Raw genomic sequence first — 25,868 nt, 5'->3', positions numbered from 1 at the left:
TGATGTCCATATTTTTCTCCAACTGAAATGGAGAAAAGCTTACACTAGACTTCTGGCTCCTGGCTGCCCAGAGAGATATTGAGTATTTCTTTGTTTCATTTTCTTTTTTAATGAAATGCAGAAAGAATATCTCTTTTTCTAGGTACAAAAGCATTATTAATTATCATATTAGACAATATCAATTACAAAGAAAATAGTAAAGATTTATACCTCCATCTTCATTGATGTGGAAGTAGAAAAAAATAAAATAAAAAATAAGTATATATTTATACCTCCATATCAAGAACTTTATGAAAAATTGCCTGGGCTAAGCACTCCCGGATATATTTTTGATGATCCCGCTTCATAATATTTAGTTTATATTCTTTTTCAGAAAGTATTCTTCCACTTCTTGTGATCTGTCATGAATAAATAAAACATACATAGAAATACAAAATAGAAAATGTGGTGTTAGTTTCCAAAAAAGAGAGGCTGGAGGGTGGAGAAGACAGGCACACACACACACACACACACACACACACACACTGAGAGAGAGAGAAAGAGAGAGAGAGAGGCCTTGGGGAGGCGGGGAAGGAGGGAGAGAGAAAAAAATGGAGAGGGGAGAAAGAGGGAGAGAAAGCAGCAGTAGCTTTTAAGCCTAAAAGAATATATCACTATGGTTGATAAACTTTCACTTTTAATGCATATTTCATGAGGCAAAAAGGAGAAAGGAAGTCTCATACACCCTTCATTGTGAAAACACACACAGGTGGTACACTTGACGTTTAAAACAAGATTTTCATCACAGTAACAATTTTCCCTGATGGAACCCAGGTGTTCTTTTCATTTCGCTTTTGAACATGTTCCTGGAGGAACAGGGTGGGGTATTACCTTGAAACAATGACCAGGAGCAGTGATCATAAGACTGATGATCTCGCAGGAAATACTTTGATGGGAAACATGGTAGCTACAGAGGAGCTCATCAGTGTGTTTTAAAAATAATTGGTTTCATTACTTTGTTTTCCTACTGCTTTTTTTTTCTTCCACTCTCCAGCCCAAAATGTAATTTAATTTGTTGTTTTGATTCAGAATTTTACACATTATGTGGTAGCATACATAGAAGATATTCAATATTGGTCTCAACTGGCATCATTGCAAGTCCCAGGAGTGACAATTTTTGTTGTGGATTTACTTATTTTCCTTTTCTTTAATTCTTCCTGTGGGCATATTTGTTGCTGTGTTGTATTGTTCTCTATCCCCTGTAAACAAAGAGCATTACCCATATGGATTGTTTACCTTCTTCTTTTCCACTTATTTAAGCTTTGCTCCCCTCTTTCATGCAAGACACATATTTTTCTTAATTCTGCTAACTATATTTTTTTACCACTACTGTTGCAACACACTGGAGTGTTGAGATCAACCAGAGTTGTGCTACAAGTGATGGGTTACTGGTACTCTTTTTTTGCAAATACATTTTCCAATGGAAGAAAGAGATATACCTATAGAAAGTGTGCTTGGAATTACAGATAATCCACTTACAGTCTTTGTGCGACTATGTCTGAGCTCCCCAACTAGAGTGGAAGCTCCTATAGGGCAAAGGTGCTTAAACTTGACCCTGCATCAGAACCACCTGCAGAGCTTGTTGAAAAACTGATAGGCCCCTTACCAGAGCTTCTGATTCAACTAAGTCTGCGGCAGGGCTCTCATATTTGCATATTCTATCAGGATTCTGGGTGTCCCTGAACACTGCTAGCTGAGAGGCTATATTTGAACCTCTAGAGAAAGAGCTGCATCTTTCTTATTTGAATTGCCATGCATACAACCAGTGTTCAATAAGTGCTTGTTAATGATGCTGATAAGTAAATACAAAGTCCTTCCCATTTGTACACAAAACTCACAGACTGTTATCCAAAGAAGTGATGTTAATAGTAACAATAATTACAACACCCATTTATTGCACATCTCTAACTGCCACAACAATTCTGAGCGCTGCGTGCCATCATTCTCATTTTACAACTGAGGAAGCTGGGGCTGAAAAAGTTAAGAAAGTGATTTACTCAAGATTCTATGGCTTATAAATGGCAAGCTCGGTTTCAGCAGGTCTGTCTGATAACAAAGCCTCAGGAGGAGAAAAGCAAGCTCTCTGAGATCTATCAGCTAGAGTGCCAAGCACAGAAACAACGATTAGAAATGCAATACGTGCTCTTTCAAAACCATGGCAACAATAGTTAAGGAAACCCATTGTGTTTTAAGAAGGTAAACAGCTAACACTTTCTATAACCACATCTCTTTCTTTCCATGGAATACCGTAACATTTTGAAAAGGTTTGACATTGTATACATTCAGAGGAATAGAAATTTTGTGGAAAGAACAGTTGTGAAGCTAATGAAATACACTAATATTATCAATAAACCATCACAGTAAATAATTTGCTTTTAAATGTGGGGGAAATGTTGAAATGTACATGTCTTCCACACCATATTCCGTGAATATCAAAAGCAATATTTTTTCCGAAGATGACAGTAAAATCTTCTCTATCTTCAGTTCCTAACAGTTTCTAGCTCATACAATGTGTTCAGTAAATATGTGTTGAATGAATGAATAAACAAACAATTGAAATAGGCTGTTGGAAACTCTCAGGGCCTTTTCCTCAATGATTTATAAGTTTTCTTAGCAGTCATTGTGACCTGCCTTCCTATCTTCTCAGACAACCTCAAATACATAAATCAAAACTTTGGAAAGAAAGAAATTTTTCTAAAATGAGGGGCAGTGGAAGATGTCACTCAAAGAGAAAGTCTGAAAAGGTAGGGAATTATTGGACTTCATGAAGCAAGAAGGTCGTTGGAAAGTAAACCAAAACTTACCAGTCCTGATCTTAAGAGATGACGCCTTATCCTTGTATTGTTAAAATACCCAGCCAGGTGTTTATCCATAAGGCTATTATATGCTGCAAGTAACCTAAAATGCAAAAATAAAATCAATAAGGTTTTACAAGGGGTTGTTTGATAACCAAGGCAATTCTTTACTTTCTCCCCAAACAGTGCATAATCATTCACTCATGCAGCCTGCCAGTCATTCATGTATGTATTTAATAAACATGTATTGAGTCCCTACTCTTTTGTAAGTCTCATGATAAGACCTAGAAAATCATCCTGATTTTAATTATTCCACAGACAAGTATGTAAATCACACATCAACAAGTAAAGTGAATGGGGGAAGTCAACAAGAGAAATATGCAAAAAGTCATGGCCGCACAGAGAAGGAGGCCACCAGCTCCAGTTGTCAAAAAGGGCTTCACAGAGGACGCCTGATGGGAAAGTAAGAGCTCCTTCAGCAGAGTCTTTAGCCTCTCATAACATACCCTAAACTCTGGTAACTCAAACTTACCTGCTGTCTCTCATGTTCAGAATACAACGTGATGCCCCAACTGTGAAGGACCTTCCTTCACCTGCCAGCCAGTAGATAATATCTGTGGTGTATAAGCATCTCTTCGGAAATATTCTCTGATATGTCCTGGTGTGCTGTGTTGCCTTCCACTCCCGCTGCCCACCTCCTACCCCATAAGACCCTGAGTTACTATCTCATCACATAATATGTAATTGTTTATTTCTTGGTATCCTCTGCTAGATTTGAAGGCTAGGCCAGGATAGAGCATTATTCTTAGTATCCCTACTGATGTTATTTGTCATGTATCAAAATAATAATGTGCCCAGTAAATAAAGATATGATTTTGTTTGGGACTTATTTTTCTTGTTATAAGTTCCTAACTAAATTTAAGCTCAGTATTTTGAAGTGTTAACTCATATATATCTAGACATTTCCATTAATTTCACATCCAGCATCAAAATAATAATTCATAGATCACTTTTGATTTTTACAGTATTTTAAGAGTTAAAAGAGGATAAATTGGTTTGTTGATTATATGCTATACCTTAGTAAATTGTCAATCTAAGTCTGTATGTCAAAGTTGAGCACTATTTTCTGTTTCAACCTATCCTTCATTAATTATTCAGTAACTTACAAAAACATGTACACATATATGTATGTATACATGGTGCATGCACATACACATTCGTACATAGACATACACATAGATGTTAGTATATACAGTAGTCCTCCCTTATCCACAGGGAATACATTCCAAGACCCCCAGTGGATGCCTGAAACCATGGATAGCACCAAATCCTATGTATACTAGGTTTTTTCAATCTGATATCCAATATGGCTGCTAAGTGACTAAAGGGTGGGTGGCATATACTGTGTGTATACCCAGGAAAAATGGATGATTCACATCCTGGGCAGGACGGAGCAGGACAACATAGGATCTGACAACACTACTCAGAACAGCGTGCAATTTAAAACATAAATTGTTTATTTCTGGAATTTTTCCATTTAATATTTTTGGACTGTAGCTGACCACGGGTAATTGAAACCACTGGAAGTGAAATCACAGATAAGAGGGGGCTACTCTCTGTGTGTGTGTGTGTGTGTGTGTGTGTGTACATATACACTTATATACATATATATATAGAGAGAGAGGGAGAGAGAGAGAGGGAGAGAGAGGAAGACAGACAGAGATAGACAGAGGCAGAGTCAGGGAGAGGCAGAGAGAGAAAGAGAACAAGAAAGCCTAAAGATAGTCCAAACACAAAGCTGTCTTTAAAAAAATGCATACCCTATTACAGGCAACAAAGTCTTACAATCTATACATTTTATGAGCCGCTAATCCTTAATTTATTCTGAGATCAGAGCAGGGACTCATATTGTAGTCAAGTAAATATCATTAGCAACAATTTTATTTAACAGTTTGTACTCCTTAATTACATGGAGATGATATGGGTGACTTCTTCATGCCTCTTTTCTCCTTAACAGCACATCGCAGGAAAGTTCCATGCTGCCAAACGGTAAGAAAAGTTTAATTTCATCCTCAAAAGAGACTGAAAGCAGTTACAAAGCTTAGAAACCAAGGTGCCACATGAGGGTTGCAGACATATGAACAACTGCAAAAGCCATTATTTCACTAGGTTTATGTAAAAAGACAACCCAAGAGCTTCAGTAAGGCACATAGAAAACCAGCTCCAGTTAATGCTTTGAAACCATCTTTTAAATGAACTGTCTTGGTGTCCTATAGTTCATCAAAGGTTTCCTGTCTCCAAAAGGTCAACATTGTATACCTTACCCTTTCTAAATCTCAGAATATCTTTTCAGCTCCTCATTTCAGAAAGGTGAGCAGGTGTCTCTCAGTCCTAACAATCATGATTCCACAGTTCACAGATTCTTAAGATAAATCATTAGAGTTATATAATATATAGTCTTTTGTCTGTTTTTCAGGCTCAAGTTTTTTCTTAAAAATATCAATAGCTTGGGAATAGCTGGGAGTGCTAAAACCCTGATTAAATGAAATGGGGGTCAAAAAGTTGGGATCACATAAGCCTCAACTTCCTTATTGACTGATAAATTAGATCCTAATAACAATTGCTTGGCCAGCTGTGGTAGCACCTAATTTTAATTCTGCTCTCTCGGGCTTCTACTAACAAATGTGTGCATGATGCCTGTCCAGGCTTACAAATCGTCGAGCAGGTCCAATTAGGTTGAAACTTTTTACACATCACCTTTTCCTATTTAGGAATAAATGTGTGTTCTTGCTTCGGATACCATTTGTAAGCAACTCGTTCCACAACTATCATCCTATGACTAGCTTGGTAGAACAGCTGAATAATAACCAGCAGGGCCCACCCAGGCTCAGTTATTTCCTTTTCAGACAATGCTGGAATGTTTTAACTGAAACTTTAGATTACTAAATTGTTTGATATCAAGAAATTGCACTAAAGTTAATTATATACAGATTTGGTAAAATGGTCAATGCAAACATTTCCACTGCATACATATACATGTCACCATCTTTCTGACCATCAAGACTCTTTTCCAGGGAGATGGTCAAATGCTGTGTGGGTCGGTGTCAGCCACACTGTGGTCTGGCTGATCCTCTCTGTTCTGGTCCTTTTCACCTGTACTTGACATGGACTTGTAGTCCACCATTGCAATTAGCCAACTACAAGAGCTTCACTGACCAACACAAATTCAGGTTAGTAGAGCTTTTCTGAAATTCCACCCTTTCCTCTGCATTCATTGCCACTTATTACCTTCACTTTTCTTTCTTTCTTTTTTTTTTTTTTTTCCTTGCTCACGGCATAACCCTGGGCTGAATAAGGTCACCTTGCTCTGGGCTTGGTGATTGTGTTGCAGCTGAACACTCCATTCCTTTTGTATGTTATGCTCTGCATCCAGTGTCAACACTAGACTTCCTGGTCATGCTGCCTCAGGCCTGTGACCCTCCACTGCACCCTGTTCATTGATTCCATTGGTCACAGAAAGCACCAGGTCATTGTGACCATATTACTCGCAGGCCACGTTGTCATGTCAAGACCCACAACTCACTGGCCAGACCAGTCTACCATGTTTGTTTCTTTATGTGATGAACAAGATTATCTACCCATCCCCTGGTCACTAGGTGGGGAAAAACCCACTTGCTGGCTCAATGCACTGGGGAAAACAGTCTCCCAGGAAACACAGCAACCTTGTCTCCATGGTGGCTTCTGTTTCCCTCACTTCAGTGCAGATGCCACATCCTTCAGGGCCTGAAGTTTAGAGGAGTCAAAGCTGAGTTACTGGGGTGCTACCTTCCCAGCTAAGGCCTTTCAGCACTTAACTCTCGGACCCTTGCCTCCCACCATGTAATATACAAATGTGGCTCTGTAGTAAAGTCAGTGATTCCTGACAATCCTTTCTCCTGATCCCAAACTGAGATAGTCTACCATATAAAAATCCCAGCTAAAAGGAAAGGCACTATAATAGTTTTTTAAAATCACAAACGCTTATTGTTTAATGACTAATTTTAGGTTATTCTGTAAGGCATTGGGGACACAGAGATGGCACAGACACTGCACTCATGGAGCTCCCAATCTAGTGAGGAGATACACATATACATACTGTGTGTACGTGTGTGTGTGTCTGTGTGTGTGTGTGTGAGAGAGAGAGAGAGACAGAGAGACAGAGAGACAGAGAGAGAGAGAGGGAGAGAGAGAGAGAGAGAGAGAGAGAGAGAGAGAGAGAGAGAGAGAGAGATTTCTTCCTGCATCATAAGCTAATTCATTACCAAGTATCTTCATGTCAGGCCCTGAATCCTGAGCTGGGGAAGGAGTGTAATACCCATATTCCATTTTGCGGATTACAAAGCACTCTCACATACATAGTCTCATCTAGTTGCTTTTAGACTCATGTAATATGAACAATATCTAACTATTACAGCTCTTTTATCTTGCTAAAGTGGAAAAGCTCCAAAACAAGATTACTGCTTAACATGAGTCAGCTTTAGGAAAACCTAAGGCAATATTTCTTTATGAATCACATTGATAAAGTCATTTCTTCTGGCCTGAAGCACCCTGCAACTCTACCCTCATCTCTTCCTATACTACCCATCTGCACACTGTCTACATTACCTTTGGGGATGAAAAGAGATAGAGAAATTCCAACTCTAGCTTCAGTTCAATTCTGGCTCCACCATTACTGCCTCCATAACTGGGAGCAAGTGATTCTCTGCATCAATTTTTCTACCTTTCAAAAACACTAGTATATGAACACAGTTCAGCCAATTCTTTGTCAATTTATTGTAAGATTGCCTTTTCTCCAATTTCAAATAACATGTTCCTCATTTCCATTTGAAATCTCATTAAAATGACCTTTACCATCCGTATTTCCACCAACACTCTGTTTATTATTGTTTATGTATTTTCTAAGAAGATGGAGGTTTTCTCTTGTTTCTGAGTCCACACAAGAATCACCTTTAAAAATCGCCTCATGGCAATCTAGGTTTTTTCTAGCATGCACCTCAGAGCTCTTCCAGCCTCCACCCACTACTTAGTTCTAAAGCCACTTCCACATTTTTAGATACGTGTATCCTACTGTTAGTACCAATTTCTCGTAGTCTCTTTGGGGCTGCTCCAACAGAATACCATAGCCTAGGCGGCTTAAACAAACACTATTTTTGGAGGCTGGAAGTCTAAGATCAGGGTACCAACATATTTGGGTTCTTAAAGAAGACCCTCTCCCTGGTTTACAGATGACAGTCTTCTCATCGTGTCCTCATATGGCAGAGAATGGAGAGAGAAGCAAGCTCTCTTATGTCTCTTCTTATAAGGGCACCAATCCCTCATGATCTAATTATCTCCCAAAGGCCTCATCTCCAAATACTATCACATTGGGGATTAGGGTTTCAACATATGAATTTTAGGGAGACACAGACATGCAGTCCATACCAGAAGATATGATCATCCCCATTGTGTAGATGAGAAAAACAAGCCTTAGTTTAAATCACTTGGCAAAGATCATATAACCTAAGACTTATTCCTGCTAATATGTAACAAATCATAGTGAACACCGCTCATCTTGTCTTGCTAATGTGAGGACTGCAGTATGCTAAGTATAATGACGGAAAAATGTGAATAGTGAAATATTCACAGAGAAATATAATCCACCCAATTCTCCGCTACAGAGATAGAAATCTTTTAAATGAAAATTATTATAGACATATTAATAAATACATAACTTTCCTTTATAATTTTAGCATAAAAGCAATGTGCTGAAGTCTTAAAATCAGCTAATCTCTTAAATATATATTCCTGCATCATGCTTTGCACTAAAAATTTCCTCAAAAGTATACTTGTTTGAGGAGATATTAAAAATAATTTTGGTTCAACCAGGTTCGTTTTATTTAACCCAAATTGTGACTTATTCCATCTAACTAATAAAGTGTTCATTAGTTTCCTATTGCTGCTATAACAAATTACCACATACTAGTAGCTTAAAGCAATACAAATCTATTATCTTATAGCTCTGGAGGTCAGAAGACAGAAACGACTCAAATTAAGGTGGCATTCCTTCTGCAGGCTCTAAAGGAGAATTCAGTTATTTTTCCTTTCAATCTTCTGCAGGTTGTTTACATGCCTGCCTACATGCATTGCCAAATGCAGCCATGGCTGGTCAACTATTTCTCACAATGACATCTCTCAGGTTCTGGCTCTTCTGCCTCCCTCTTCCCCATGTATGCACCTTTGTGATTACATGGGGCCCACCCACATTAATCAAGGATAATTTCCTTATTTTACATCAGATGATTTACAATATTAATTCCATCTGCAACTTTTATTCCTCCTTTTCATGTAAAGTAACAGATCCACATGCTCTGAAGACAAAAATATGAACATCTTTGAGGGCCATTCTTCTGTGTTCTGCAAGGTCTCTCCCCTAAGCCTGATGCCAGGAGCAGAAACACTGGACACTGAATGTGATGGTGATTGGACTGTGTCTTAGCCCATTTCATGCTGCTGTAATGGAATACCACAGACTGGGTAATTTATTAAAAAATAGAAATTTATTTCTCACAGTACTGGAGGATGAGAAGTTCAAGATCAAGGTGCCATCATCTGGTGAGGGCCTTCTCCCTTCTCACTGTGTCATTTTAAGGTTCCCCAGTTACTTCAATTTTTTTCTGTATCATGACTAAAAGTCAGAGTGCCTTGACTGCTTTATGAACCAGCCAGCTGTAGGTTTTGCCCAGCAGACCTGAATCCAAACTGAGGGGTTGAACATTCTCAGGCACTGAAAAAGTTATCTGGGTTTGCTGGAAAGAAACTGGCCCGGACTGTGAACCAAATTTCCTCAAATTTCATATGATCTCCATACCCTGGCCCCCTAACCATGGACATGCCTAGATAGCACATCCCTTTTCTCTCACTGTTCATTGTGATAATATGCAGCTGCACTCTCCATCTAGGTTCCCTTAATAAATGCTTTGGACTGATCACCTTGGCCTTTAGTGTTTCTTTCTTTGGAATCCCAACTGGCCCCATCACAGGATGGTTTGAGGCCCTCCCTTGTGGGAATTCCCCTACCACCACTTTTGAAACAACCCCATCACAAAATAGTCATCACATGGCAGAAGGTGGAAGGGCAAGAGAGCACATCCATTCCCATGATTTGATTTTGATTCCCATGATTTGCCCTTGACTTGAGGTCCAATTCTAATTCTTCCCCTTATAAGATACATGACCCTTGATAGTTCAATCTTCTTTACCTTGCCACTATCCATCAAGTAAAATGCTCGCACTACTCCCTGCAGAGAACATCTCAGTTTACTTGTCTGGAAATATATTTGCTTAAAGCTTCATCATTTTTGGAATATAGAAATTCACATACGGAAATACGCACATAGAATCTGGCAAACTGCCTCATTTTACATTCAGGAAGCTGAGGTTCTAAAAGTAGGTATGGTTCCTCGATAAATCAATAAAGAACATGCCAAAATGTCACAGGAGTTCCCTTAAAATTGTACCTATCTCTTTCCTAGGGTCCTTGTCTTACCACTTTCCACCAGAATTTCTTTCACCCATGTTTAATCACTTTCTTCAGACTCATGTAAGATTCTCTTCCTGTACACCCTCCTACAAGGTGTTGCATGGAGCCATGCACACAGTAAACTGTCACAAACTCAGCCAAGATTTGTTGAGTAAATGTACAAATAAGTTAATGGAAACAAAGCATATTGGTCCAATTTCTTGACATATATCCTTTTATAAAATCCACATGTGAGGATAATCACCTTTCTTTTCTGCTTCTGGACAATAAATGGAAGTAGTCTATGGGAAAAGTATGTTTTGTGTATTTTGGCTTTTTTAAATGCAGCATTGTCCACGTGAGTTATCATACTAACAATTTGTTTTTGTCATTTGTTTTTGTTCTTGTGTTTGACAAAATGGTGCCTTTGTGGCATGCTGCATATTTCATTAGAATAAAATATAGTTCCCAGGGAGGCAGAAAAAAATATATCCTTTTGAAGAAACTTGATGAAGGACAAATATAGAACAATTGACATGAGGGTCAATTATTTTATATTCCTATATAAGAAAACTCTTTGCCAGCTACAATTACACCAAGAGTCTCTACAGCCTGTCACTTTATAAGGGGTGATTAAACTGATATCATATAAATGATTTTATATTACATTCTTCATTCTTTTTTATTTGCATCCAAACCTGCCAGATCTCAGCAATTATGCTAAATATTGATTTACAATTTTTCTCAGCTTATTCTAACAATGAAGCCAGATGAGAACCATAATATTATTTTATTTATAGCCTTAATATGATGGTTTGAAGTGACTAGTAAAACAAGACTGGTCTCCAACTGTGCTGACTGCTGGTAAGATAATTTTGCAGTGTTCACAGACGAGGCAATAGGGAAGCAGTGAATGGGAGTCAGTAGGCCTGAGACACATTAAGTTTGACCAGTTGCATATGAGACATGGTATATGCTTTCAGATACCATGAATTCTTCTCTTTATAATGTTACATCTTTGAACAGAAAAAAATTGTAGCAGCTTGAAAAATATGCATTAATAGAAAAATAGTATCTAAACTAAGGGAGATAATAAGGCTGTTCAGAGGAAAGGTGACCAGGATGGAAAGTTCTGCAAACTACGAATTTTTATCACTAGCATTTATTGAGTACTTTCTTAAATTTTTGTAGTGCATAAACTATATAATATACACAATCTTGTGAATTAGTATTATCTTCCCTCTTCATACATGAGTAAACAGATGTAGAGTGGGTAGATAACTAGTCCATAACTAGTTAAAAGCAGATCCAGGATTCAACCCAGGATTCTAAACCATGGTTTAGAATCATAGAAGAAGTGCAGTAAGACGACTTGGGAGAAGGGGGATGATTTAAACAATCAGGAAGAAAATGAAGTCTGAGCCACTAGAAGGGAACTGAATAAGTGCCTTGCAATTTGAGGGGCAGGTGCGGGAACTTACAAGAGGATTGCTCCAGGAAGAGGGATTGCCATATGCAAAGGTCCAGGGATAAGACAGCGCTATGGTGCCTATCTTTACACTGTCCTCCTGCTAGAAGCACCTCCTGCTACTGTCTCCACCCCTGTTGCACAGGTGCATGTGTGTGTCTGTGTCTGTGTGTGTGTGTGTGCCTGTGCACACACATGCACAGCTCTAAAACCCCCCTTGGAAAAACAGAAGACACCCACCGTCTTTTAAAGCCCAGAGGGTAAAACTGAGAGGCGGGGAGTCAGTCAGCATGCCTGCTGCCAGACACAAAGGAGATTAGAAGAGTTATTTTGTGTAACAAACCCAAAGTGCTTATTATGTGCCTGGCCTCGCACTATCCCAAGGTTACAAAGCTGCAAAGCTGCATAAGCACAGTCCCTGCCCTGAAGGGACAATCCAACCAATGAAAGAATGGCAGTGCAGTATGATGTGCTACAATCACAACAGCATGCACAATCTCATTTAATCTGTAAAACATCCTATATATCAGATTATTATCCCATTTCACAAATAAGTAAATTATACTCATACAAGAAGGGTATCCAAGAAGAACTGAAATCTGAACTGGGTCCTAAATGACAAGTCAAGTTTTGAGGGAAGAAGTAAAATCTGGGTGGGTAATTATGGGGACAGAAGTACTATCTGGACTCATTCTAAGAAGTAGGGAAATCATACACAAAGTCCCAGAGAGAGAGAGAGATCACAAGTTTCTGTCACCCAAATAGGAATTGGTTGATTATTTATGCTATGGCTTGGCTATGTCCCCACCCAAATCTCATCTTGAATTATAGTTCCCATAATCCCCATGTGTCATGGGAGGGACCTGGTGGGAGATAATTTAATCATGGGGTTACCCTCATGCTACTTGTGCTATTCTTGTGATAGTGAGTGAATTCTCATGAGATCTGATGGCTTTATAAGGGGCTTCCCCTTTTGCTTGGCACTTCTCTTTCCTGCCACCATGTGAGGAAGGACATGTTTGCTTCCCCTTCCACCGTGATTGCAAGTTTCCTGAGACCTTACCAGGAACCTGTTTAAACTTCTTTCCTTTGTAAATTACCCAGTCTAAGGTAGTTCTTTATAGCAGTGTGAGAACAGACTAATACAATTTAACATAAAATTAGTATAATAAAACGGAATTTAGTTTACATTATTATTAAATTATAAATTGTTGATTAAGGCAGTTACCATTATGTGTCAAATATACTTTAGAGGGCTATGTTGGCTAGGAAATGTGATCACTCTTTATTTATATTTGATCTTGGAACACAGTCTCTTATAGATACGAATAGCTTACTTAAACTCTTTACCATCCATTGATTATAAGATGGCTCAATATATATGTGTGCACACATTCAGACACAGAAGTATATATATATACACACACACACACACACACTTTTACACATGTATGTATCATTTTCAATTACTTTCTAGTCTTTGGGTATTTCCTCAAATGCTTATGAATGGTACCTAGTGTCTGTCAATGATTTCCACTAGTCTTCTGTGATGCAAATCATAGGGTCTGCTTATCTGAAGCAAACTTGGCAAATATAAAGAAAACTCTCACATATGCTTTTCAATGTTAATAGTACTTTTTAATGTACAATGGGAAAATGTTCAGAAATGATCCCACAGAGTGAGGTACTATGAGAAAGAATAAAAGAAGAAGAAGAAGGAAATGAAAAAGGAAGAAAAACCAAAACAGAAAAGCCAGACACCAAAGAGAACAAATCAATAAATTTACTATGTGTGTTGAGAAGGAAAACATAATCAACCATGTTAAAAGCTTCTTAAGTGCCCTAAAATGTAATTCTTATGCGCAGTAGTAAGATTTAAAATGGTAATGACATGTGGGCAAAGGTTAAAGAGGTTGACTAACTTTTAAATACTCAACTATTTAAAAATAATACCCATAAGATTTTCACCAGTCTTTCTACCATTTGTCAATGTCAAAGCAATGATGCAGTTTCATGAGTTTGTCTTGAATTCTCAAATTTGATAAAAAGAGCAAGTGTGCTCGAGAGGTACAAATATTCTGAGTCATTGCTTCCATTTTTATTAAAATGCTCAGTTGTTCAGAGCATGATTTCCTTAAAGGAGCAACCTCATTTTGAGGGGTCATGAATTGGTAGGTCAATATTAATTTTCTTTGTAAAGATTCATGAATCTAAGAACAGGTTGTCATTTAAAAGAAATTAGTTTAATTGAACAAGAAAGTGAATTATTGACTGGGAACACCTTCTCTATGCTCCCTTCCAATTAGCTTGGGACATGTCTGCTTATTTTGAACTGTGTATTTTATTTATTTGGGGTTTATGTCCCTTAAGAATTAAATCCTAAAGACTTAAGCAACTTATGCTTTACACAAAGATCAAAATAAATACACAATAGCTGCCATTCACTGAGTTCCCATTATGTGTCGATATTTATTAGCTCCATATTTTTGAAGGAGGAAAATGAGATGCAGAAATTAACTCTCCTGAGTTTACATAAGGCATAACTGGAATTTAAAGCTACATCCTTCTGACTCCAAAAATAAATCCTCTTCTGAAATAGCATGTTTATTTCATAGTTTTTTGCATTGGACATTGATGTTTTCTCTTTGGAATATCAGTCCTTTTAATTTAGAGGAAGAGAAAAAAAATAGGAAAGATGAGTTTCAGACAGTTGGAATTGTATTCATTCCTTCTTTGAAGTGTTCCCATTTTTTGCCCACACTCCTGACTGCAGTTTCTGAATATCTCTGTCTTTTAACCACTGTGCCTGGGCTCTCCTTCTCCCTGCCACAGCATTCTCAAGTTTGATTTCTGCTCCATACTCTTGCATGTGGCCCTGAAACATCAGACTTTCCATTAATTTTTCTGAGCCAATCTCCTCACCAAGGACTGAAATCTCAATATTCCTCTTCACACACTGCAGCCTGAGGCCAGCCTCACCCACTCCCTAAGGTTTTGTTCTGGAAGATTCCAGCATGAGTTGAAGTTCCATGTCTCCAGCTTGACTGAAAGGAAAGAAGAACTATGGGAAAGAAGATTTTAAAAGTCATAATCTTACATAAATCCCTATGAATTGTGGTAAAATATTCATTTGTTACAGCTGCAGAGATATTGCCAACTGTTGACTTCAACAGAAAAAAAATGTTCAAACCCATTTTTATAAAGGCTTAGGAGATGATCAGAAATAAATCTGAAATTAATTTATGACTTAAAATTGAAGGCAAATATCATTTTGTTAAAAAAAGAAAAATCCTAATCTGTTATGTACAGTTAATGTTCTACTCAAGGTTCCAAAAACTAAGCAAGACACAAGTAGAACTTAAAAACAAAAGTTAATTAGAGGTATTAACTTCTCCTTACAGGCCAGCTTTCACATGGTTTTATAGCATCCTTGCCTGCTTCTAAGAACATGTCACCTGAATAAACAAGTAATGCTGCTGTCTCTTCTCACTTATTCAAAGTCACAATAGACTACTGCAGTGATGACTGAAATTACACCAAGTTTTTAAAGAGTGCTTTTTACTATTTAAAAATGTTTCCCAACGAGGCATAGTGGCTCATGCCTGTAATCCCAGCTATTTGGGAGGCTAAGGTGGGATAATTGCTTGAGCTCAGGAGTTTGAGACCAGCCTAGGAAACATGGTGAGATCATCTCTCTAAAAAAGTTAAAAATGTTTCCAGATAGATCATTTTATGTCTTTCCCGTCCTTCAACATTCTTTCCCCAAATTAATCTCCCCAGGATGCCTTCTCCAATTAACCCAACTCTGCATCTAGCTCAGGACTTAGGTATGGAAGTTGTTCTATAGAAGTCTGTGCCTACTTACATACTATCAGTATTATAAGCTACCAGACACCAAGCAAACATATTGACACATACTACGTGTCAGGCCCTGTGGTAAATGTACTACAGCATCTAATTTAACCCTAACAACAACTACAAAGCAGATATAAATCCCACAAGGATGGAAAAAAACAAGAATCAGAGAGATTACAAAATTTGCTTAGGGTCACACAACAACTATCTGGCAAATATGACAATCTAAAACTCAACTGAAGTCCAGTAGCAGACAGCCAGTCACTAAAGCTTTGTAGTGGACATGGTTGACTGGCTATAAAAAGCCATTCCCAAACTTGTCTTCCTTGCCTATCTCCCATAGTAGAAGTTAGAGAAGTCAAATACACCCTTTCCTACTCTCTGTTATAGCAAAGCATGTCCATTGTTGCAGTTATGGTCCATGAGATATAAAGAAAAGTCTAGTGGAAGGGTTCTTAAAATGGTATCCTTCCTGATTTTTGTTAAAAGAAATCTTCTTTTTACCCATCTTTTTCCTTTTGGTTTGGAGTGGTTTGATAAGAATATAATGACTGAATCTAGGGTCGTCATCTTGCTAACATAGAAAAAAATTTAAAAAATGTTGCAGAGATAAGACCCCAAGTCCTGATATTACTAAAAAATATAATCACCTACCTGTAGGACTACTTGTAAAATAGATAATAACTTTTATTATGATTTAAGCCACTAGTAGTTCGGCTTTCTGTTACTTGCAGCTGAAAGTATTCCTAAGGTCACTAAAGTCAGAGACATATGGTAGGAATTATTGAGCTAAGTTTGGAGCATAGTCCTGGGGTACAGTGAGAACCCAAAGATGTAGAGAGGTATGGTCTCCACCCCATGGAGTTTGCAATTTACATGGGAGATATAAAAACTACTCAAATGCTACAAGGAAAGTATCTGTGTGGTACTTGTTGGTATAACTTCAAAGACAAAATAGTCTTAGAAGCAGCTCTTTAAGTAGTACAGCTTTATCAGTATAGTTTTAAAAACAGAATAATCAACTTAAATAATCCACAGGAATATAACAAAAATGCAAACTATAATTATGTATGGATGTAGAAGTTCAAATGATTTTGATTTTCCTCGTGGTACTTTACTCAAAGTAAAAAATTTTCAAAATACAATAAATACAAAGAGGAAGATTTAAAAAAAACACACACACACTTGTATCCCTAGTACCCAGAGAGTTGAAATTCCTTCTAACTCTATTACTCTAATTTACAGCAGATTATTTTATTTCAATCTAAACAACAGAAACAATATTATTGTAAATATCTTGGAGCAAGCTATGAAGAGAAACAGCTTCTTTGTATGAGAGCCAAATAATATTCACAAATATAAAATATTACAATCTGTGGCATATAGAGAATGCCAAATTAACTGCTACTATAAAACACTATGATTCAATTCAATTTAAAATCCTTAGTTTTTAATGCTGTTTCATAACTACTATGTGCAATTTATATTGTCTGTTTAGTTTCCTGCTGTTTCTTTCCTTGCTTCAATATTTTGCCCTAAGAATTTTCATTAATTTGTAAATGTTTATGACTATTATAGAAAAATAATAACAGTCACATAAAAATGGATCACCAGCTTAAAATGTTCAATTTTCTATCTCAACCAGCATCAGGCACTGAGAGGTAGGGAGTAATTTGATTACTAATCAGACTTAACAGTTCAACACTTACCTGTAGAGATCATTGATTTATTATCTTAATTATTTCTCCTCATTAAGCTTTTACTCATATTTTTTGTTAGCTTTGACTTTTATCTCCCTTTTGAACTTTTGGCTTCAGATCTCTATTCTCTATGTTATAGACTTAATGTCTGTATCACCCCAAAATTCATATGTTGAAATCCTAACTCACAATGTGATGCTATTAGGAGATGGGGCCTTTAGGAGTCAATTAAGTGAAGGTAGGACCCTCATGAACAGAATTAGTGCATTAAAAAAAGAGACCTCAGCCCTCAGCCATCCTGGCTAACATGGTGAAACCCCGTCTCTGCTAAACATACAAAAAATTAGCCGGGCGTGGTGGCCTGTAGTCCCAGCTGCTCGGAAGCTAAGGCAAGAGAACGGCGTGAATCCAGGAGGCGGAGCTTGCAGTGAGCAGAGATCGCGCCACTCCACTCCAGCCTGGGCGATAGAGCGAGACTCCGTCTCAAAAAAAAAAAAAAAAAAAAAAAAAAGACCTCAGAGAGTTCTCACCCCTTCTGCCATGTGAAGGCCCAACAAGAAGATGGCCCTCTGTGAACCAGAGAGCAGGCCCTCACCGGACCCTGCAAATGTCTCTTGGGCTCCCCAACCTCCAAAGCTATGAGAAATAAATTTCTATTGTTTATAAACCACTCAGACTATTCTATAAACCACTCAGGTATTCTATTTTAAGGGCCCAAATTGACTATGACCCCCATATGTTATCAATCAGTCAATCAACCAATCATTTATTTTAAATGATTTTGCATTTCTCATAAAAAAACACTTTCAGCCTTTGCAGAGCCAAGTAATGAGGAGCATTAGCAGCTGCAAACAGGTTGCATTAGTTTGGTAGGGCTGCCGTAACAAGGCATCAGGTAGCTCAAACAAGAAAAAATTATTTTCTCATAGTTCTGGAGGCTAGAAATCTGATATCAAGGTGTGAGCAGGGTTGGTTTCTTCTGAGGGCCATGAGAGAAGAGTCTGTTTCAGGTCTCTCTTTTTGGTTTGCAGATGGCCGTGTATGTGAGCATATCTTTGTCCTAATCTCCTCTTTTGAAGACAACAGTTACATTGGATTAGGGTCCACACATTGGCCTGATTTAACCTTAATTATCTCTTTAAAACTCTGTCTCCAATACAGTCACATTCTGAGGAACTGAGGGTTAGGACTTCAACATTTACATTACAAGGGGAGGGGTGGCAGACAGAGGGGAGGGTGGCACAATTGAGTCCATGACACAGAAATAACCAGAAAGGTGACCAACTTAATTATGTATCATGGATTTAGACAGAAGAAATAAGGGACATCTTTTCTGAGTACATGAAAACCCAAAATACCATACCTTGATTCTGAATTATCCGTGCTGGCAAACAGAAAAAGATCATTGATAACCATCAAAAAAAGGGCATAGATACCTTCTACATCCCAGAACATTCACGTAGATAGCTCAGAAGAAAGAGAAGAGGATAATGAGGATCTCTAAGAGAGTCCCCAGAGCATGGGGAAACCATGGTTTCACTGTCAGAAAAAAACTGCACTTCATAGTAACTTGCTCATTGACCAAAAAAGTTAACCATACAAAAGAGGCAAGGGGACAAAGACAGCAAGAGTGAGTAGACCCACAAGAGAATAAGAAATTATTAAAGAATCCAGATCTATATGAAATCTATATATCTACACTCTTCAATGTTCTTCACTTTTAAAGTATGCTTCTTGTGGCTCACTATGAAAGCAATGATTTTACAATTGTCAAAAAATTTTTAATCCTAATACTGAAAGAGCCTCAGTAAGGTATGATTTTTCAAGCTGCGCTATTCAACTTGTCACATCTTTTTCTCCTTCCTCCAGAAAAACATTAATCCAAAAAGGCAAGCTCTCAGGTGAATTACTTTAATCTGAGTATATTTCCTGATACAACAATTTGCAGCAATGATGTTGTCAATGAAGAATGTGTTTCGTTACTGGGACTTGTGCAAGAGGAGAGTGATTTAGAGCTTATGGCCAGTGAAAGAACAAAATGACTTCTGCTCTGCTGGAACCCAGAGGTATGGTGAATCCTATCTTGTGTTTGGGTCAACTTTTTAGTTAGCACAATATGCAAATTTACTACCTGGTTTTAAAAAAAAAAAAATCTATCCTTGAAAATCACTTATTTAACCCATGAAGTACAATACACATGATTGTGTGTTCAATGTACTATTCAGCAATTTTTATATGCTTAAGTTTTAGAACCATGGATCTAAGCCAAAGAAATAAACAAAGGAAACATCAAAATGCAGTGTCTACAGACTCAAATAATTCTCTCTTGAATATGTAGACATTGTAGAAGTAGGGCACTGCGCAAGTCTTCCTATTCAATATAATCAGCTGGTCAGTTAAACAAAAAGTAAAATTAATGAAATAACTGTGTATGAATACAGTTTACCTTAATTTTTTTAAATAAAAGCATAAATATATATCTATTCACTATTTTTTGTGATGCCAAGGTCTTTATTTTGTCTATGACTCAGTTGATTTTCCTCTATCCTTTTTTTATATGAATCATATACATAATATATCATTTAGGATTTCCAGTTTAGAAAAAGGTGACAAAGACACTTACAAACTAATGTGAATGTTTAATCTTAGATTTTCTTTTTTTGCAAATTTTATCCCCACCTAATTTGATAGATTTATTTAAACTGATTGACATGTATGGAGTCATTCCATAACATAACACTATTCTCAACTATTTGTGTGGGGAAATGAGTAAGCCATAGCAGGGGAAAATCCAGTAATTCAGTCTGCACACCACTTCTCTTGGTCTGTACCAAAATGAATAACTACAGGTTAGATTATTTCAGTACTACCTTCAGTGGCTAAAGTTTAAATTGAAAGTGATAGCACTGGAAATTAAAAACCTCAAAAATGATTAAACTTTACCTCAGATTCAGAATATTTGGGGCTGATTTTTAAATTCAGAATTGAATCAGAAATTTTATTTTCCCATCCCTCTGAAAACCTTATATGGATTTATGAATAATCAAAATAAGTTGGGCAAATCTCCACCTATCCTCCTAGTTAGAGATGGTTTTTCTCAGCAGAGACTGAGTGAAACCCAAAGATTTTCCTGGGGGAACTTGGGTAAGGATAGTTGATATACTTTGGCTCTGTGTCCCCACCCAAATCTCTTCTCGAAGTTTAATCCCCACATGTTGAGGGAGGGACCTGGTAGGAGGTGATTGGATTATGGAAGCGCTTTCCCCCATGCTGTTCTTGTGATAGTGAGGGAGTTCTCATGAGATCTGATGGTTTAAAAGTATGGCACTTCCCCTTCACTTGCTTTCTTTCCTGCCACAATGTAAGACGTTCCTTGCTTCCCCTTCGCCTTCCACCATGATTGTAAGTTTCCTGAGACCTCTCCAGCCATACAGAACTATGAGTCAATTAAACCTTTTTTCTTTATAAATTACCCAGTATCAGGTAGTATGTTTATAGCAGTGTAAAAACAGGCCAATACAATTGTTTTAAGAGAATCAATTTCTACTGCTCAAGTTTACTTTGTACTCCCCTAAAATTGATCTTCCTGAAAAATGCACTTCCAGTCATGTTGATTTCCACCTACTTTGTTATAATTATCTTTGTATTTTCCAGCAGAAAGACACATCTCTCTTCATCTGGTGGTCTTATTAGGTAGTGCTTTGAGCTTAGAAAAACACCTGAGAAACAGACAATTTGAAGTATTGCACAGGTATTTATACAACAAATGACTTTCATGACTGGGCAACAAATCTAATTGCAATTCAAACACTGTAGTTTCCAATCCTTAGCTTTCAGTTCAGTTGAAGAAGGACCTAATTGAGCTGTCATTTGAAAGATCATCAAAAACATTTTTTGTGTGTGATCACTATGTGATATTTGGCTTATAACTCTGAAGGAATTCAAAGAATTAAGTGACATTGCCATAATAGACCCCTTTCCATTCCCGTCTACTTACATAAACATGTTTGTTAAAGGAGTAAGAGAATAAAAGATATCGATATATATTTTTAAAAAAGCAGAATCTATAACATGAAATGCTTTACAGAGGAAGCCACAACAAATGAGCCTATTCAATTCACCTCATTTAAGCACAATCAATTTACTCCTTAATTTGTTAATATTTAACGGGAGGGTGAATAGAAACTACCAAAGTTGAATTTAAATATTTAATGACTTAAAGTCTGAAATTCTGTGTAAAAGAGATGATTTTGGTGGTGCCAGTGGGTAACAAACAGACTAGAATGTTACTGTAGCTATCCAAAGTACATCCTAGTTTGCTAACTCAGAAGGCAAGAAACGTATGCTACTTAAGAATGCAACGGACATTTCTGTAGTAAATAATGTGGTGGGTTTATCATTGTTGTCCCTCCTGGATACACATACTATGTAAAATTGACAACTTGACCTAACAGTGGTTTTTAATCTGCCTTTGATGAAAAAACGACTAAGTTATCAGGTAGTACTAAGGATGTATTAATTCTTTCTTTACCAGTCTTCAGTGTACTCTGTCATTACAGAAACACTTCTTTACATTAAAAAGGTATAAACTAATAAGTCTAAACTAACAAAAAATGCTTCTAAACCTTTGAACAGTCTTTCAAAACATATGTCTTCTGCTTTTTTTCTTGTCATGATCTATAATGCTTCTCATTCGTCCTTCCTCAAAGAAAATTTACAGATGAGTGTGACTATCTCTATTTAGAGCCAAGTGTATCTTTCACACAGAAAGCCAACTTCACATGAATTCAGTGATCCTTTGAAGGAGCCAGAAGAGCCATATCATTTTATCCTCATGCATGGCTGAGGGATATAAAATCCCCATTCCACCTCTAGAACTCATGCACAATCCACAAACACACACACAAATGGCAACATGAGTGAGATTTAGCAAACTAGAGGGACAATCAATTGTAATTTCGCACTCTAAAACAATTTCATTCGAGATCGCAGTGCTGGAAATGGTATTTTATAGTTGACTTCCACCAAATTATGATGCAGCTCAGATTCAAAATCTCTATTATCTTTGGCAGAAGTTTTAAAAACCGTTTTTATTTACTCCAAACTCTATCTGAACAAAGCCAGCACAGGCCCTTTGCAATGTTTACATCAAGTGCTTCATGCTATAATTAAGTAAGCAATGGAAATCAAAGGAAGCACTAAGAGAAGGAATCAGGACATCATTTATTGATTGGTGGCATTTGAGGGATTTAAAATTTTTGTTTTAGTGTATAACTGCATTTTATTACCATTTTATTCTCAAATGTAATAAGTACAAACTGCTTCAGTAATGATAGAAAAGCCTTCTCAGCTTTAATGAAACCTTTTATTTGCTAATGAAACTTTTATTATTTCCAAATGGTAACATAAGCAAGAAAAAGTCACTACTTTCATTTGAGGAAAAACTTTAGCAATTCAAATAATTTTGTTCTTGGGTGAATTTTAAGACATTTAGATTTGTTGTATTTATGCTTATTGTCTTCATTTACTTTTGATAAATTAAAACCAAAAAAATGTACAGACACACACTATTACAAAATTAGCCTCTAATCATCTATCAAAATACTAGATACTTACATACAGCCATCCTCTGTCAGATGTTGGTTTGATCCAGACACAAAGTTTTATGTATTTAGGCTCCTACACATCTCAGTTGCTGACCATGTGAGGCAACATATTGTGATGGTGAAGAGCAATGACTCTGATGCTATATTGTCTGGCTTTGTATTCCAACCCTTACCCTTTCTAGCAATGCTACTTCTAGAAACTTCTCAGTCCTCAAAATCCTTATCTTTAAAAATGAGGGTGACTAAAAACCGGCATGAGTGGGAAGATTTAATAAGGTAGTTCATGTAAAACACTGGAGTAGAGCCTGGCACATGGTAGGCACTTAATAAATATTTAGTTCTAACAAAGTTTTCATTTCTGAATACATGCACCTCTAGATTGGATGCACCATCCGGCGATACCATGTATTCAACACATATTTGTTGAGTTTTATTTTGTTCTGAACACTGTCCTAAGTAAAGGTTGCAGAGAAATTAATATAATATGGTGCCTACTTTTCAGGAGCTTACCATTTAAGTGCAAAGTATTTGTTGCCATCTTAATATCTTTCCTGAAGAGAACCATGAAACATACTCTTTCATTAAATTACAAATTTTCCCTTTTCCCCATAGGCTTGGAACTAATGGAACTTCAGAAAAATTTGACTTCAGTTTCTGAAATCTTAATCATGCACAGTTTAATAAATAGCTACAGGTTTTTTTTTTTTCACATTTTATAAAAGATGATTAAATGGTCTAATCAGATTCTAACTAGCCAAAAACTTGAAAAACATAGGAAGACAACCATGACTGACACATTTATTTTCCCAAATGCAAACATATTGCAAACATCAGCTGCTGAAAAATAGTGCTATTTACATCTTACATGACCCACAGAAAACTAAAATTGCATAGGAGTTCAGCATCAAAATGTTTAAAAGTACCTAAATTAAATTCAACTTGAGACAAAACAAAAAGTTCATTTAATCATAGCTATATCACTTTTCTAAAAGTTCTCAAAATGATTTCCAACATGGCACCTTATATGGCTTTAGTTTTTTCAAACATTTACGTTTATGTCATTACACTCAGAGAATTCATTAAAAAGTAAAATCTTGAAGTTTCGGTGTAAGTTCCAACACAACGACTAATGTGGTATTTCAAACATCACAAACTCCAAATGATCTCAAATATGTTGTCCTCTGCTAATTTGCTGCTCCTAAAAATGTGCAATAAATGCAATTAAAAAGGAAAGTATCTTCAATTTAATTGCAAGATTGACTACGATATTTATCTTCTTACTAGATGTATCATAATAAAAAACTGTCTAATATGCATTACATTGTTTAATTCAGGAGGAAATTGGATAGTCTCCCTTCCAATAAAAAAAAGAAACCTTTTTTTTTTCAACAGCCAATGATGACGGTGTTCTTTCTAGAATACAATGAATAATGCCAAAATAGGTCCTCTAAGGGGTTCACCTACCTAAAGCAACTGAAGATCATGAGTAAATACACAGGCACACAACTCCTTCCTCTCTTTTCTTGTGCCATATAAGCTTCCTTTATTAAAATACTTTTTAAAAACTCTTGTGATTCTTTTGAGTTGGGCGGAAAAAAATCCCTGAAATAATACCCCCTCTTCCCAGTGAAACCTCTTTCGATACTGAATGAACTCACACCTCGCTTATATGTAAGCTGCGGCGAGAATGCATCTCCTAGTCTCAAATCTCCAAATGAATGCATATTTTGGTAACCTCTTCTTTTGCATCTAAACATACATGTTCCACAACACAGGATCTTCTTGATCCCAGCGAAGGTCCTTACTTAATGTATGCGTTTTTCACATCCATTTTTTAATCCTTTCAGGGTGAAAATTTCAAAAGGGGCGAACGTGGGTGAAAGAAACGAAGAAGGGGAGGGAGGAGACATGATGCCTGGGATTTCTGCCATCCTAGCTGCAACCCAGAATTCGTATATTTTTTCCTCTCCCCAGCCCTCCCCCTCGTTCCCCTCTCGCCCCTTCCCTCCGCAGCAGGAGGGAGGAGGAGGGGCCGCTGGCTGAAGCCGCCACCTGCCACAGAGTGGAAAAGCTCCAGTTGTCACTTACCCAGCGGGATGAGAATGGCTCATTTTTGCAGGATCCCTTTTGGACCCCGCGGCAGGTGCGGAGGGTGGGTGCGTGGGGCCCCGTGCGCGCTGGCGCTGCGACAGTCGCACTCGCAGGGTGGCTCCGCACTGAGGTCCCCTGTGCGCGGGCACCTGGGCTGGGCCGCCGCCGCCCCTGGGCGCCCGGGCTACCCGCAGCCTACCGGGCTCCCACTCTCCGTTGGTATCCACAGCTTCGCGGTTGCTAAGGGAGGAGAGAGACAAGCGCCCAGGGTCTGGAGAAGTGGAGGCGCTGCTGGAACCCAGCCTGCAGAAGCTGGGGGTGAAGCCAGCTTCTACCCCTTTTTCTGGGCCCTGATGTGGGAGGAGACCCAGGCAAGCCCCTGCTCTGTTGCTCTGGGGCGAGAGTTCCCCCAGGCACCTGTAATATGAAAACACAAACACGCTTGCACACACACACAGGTACACGCACACATTTTGGCTGGCGTGCTTCCTGCTAGGCCCTGGGGAAGGAAGGACTGGGTGGCAGCTGGGGGTAATAAGAGCAGGGAGCAGCTACTGCGTGATGCGGTGGTTTCCAGTGCTAAAACAGCGATTGCAAATTCAAGGGAAAGAAGGAAGTCTCTCAATCTGTTTTGGGTTTTGAATTTGTTTCTGCATCTGTAATGCATTACAATCGACTCATTTCCTCCTTGGAAAACTCCTATCCTTGTTCCTAGCTGAGGTCCCCACTTCCAGCGTGCAGGGCTGACAGTGCTGGCTTTCAGTAGGTAGGGGAGAC

The 25,868-nt window shown here is 37.8% G+C and overlaps 1 protein-coding gene across 3 annotated transcripts in view; it reads right to left on the bottom strand.

The window, feature by feature from the left end:
* The window catches only part of ERICH3 (glutamate rich 3), a 113,424-nt gene extending 87,839 nt beyond the window's left edge, over positions 1-25,585 (bottom strand). For 2 of the 3 annotated variants that reach the window (XM_038001778.2, XM_038001781.2), the window contains exons 1-3: positions 25,089-25,568; positions 2,844-2,937; positions 273-398 (exon numbers count right to left, since the gene is read on the bottom strand). In XM_038001778.2, coding sequence (XP_037857706.2) covers positions 273-398; positions 2,844-2,937; positions 25,089-25,111 — 243 coding nt within the window. In that variant the 5' untranslated portion in view covers positions 25,112-25,568. Of the gene's footprint in view, positions 1-272; positions 399-2,843; positions 2,938-25,088 lie in introns of all 3 variants that reach the window. The other variant, XM_007978286.3, reaches the window with a different exon arrangement.
* Positions 25,586-25,868: the final 283 nt, after the last annotated feature.

The sequence above is a fragment of the Chlorocebus sabaeus genome, chromosome 20 (genome assembly GCF_047675955.1).
Source record: "Chlorocebus sabaeus isolate Y175 chromosome 20, mChlSab1.0.hap1, whole genome shotgun sequence".
NCBI classification, from domain to species: Eukaryota; Metazoa; Chordata; class Mammalia; order Primates; family Cercopithecidae; genus Chlorocebus; species Chlorocebus sabaeus.
The sequence above is the reverse complement of the archived record's forward strand: the minus strand, read 5'-3'. Positions and strand labels throughout refer to the sequence as shown.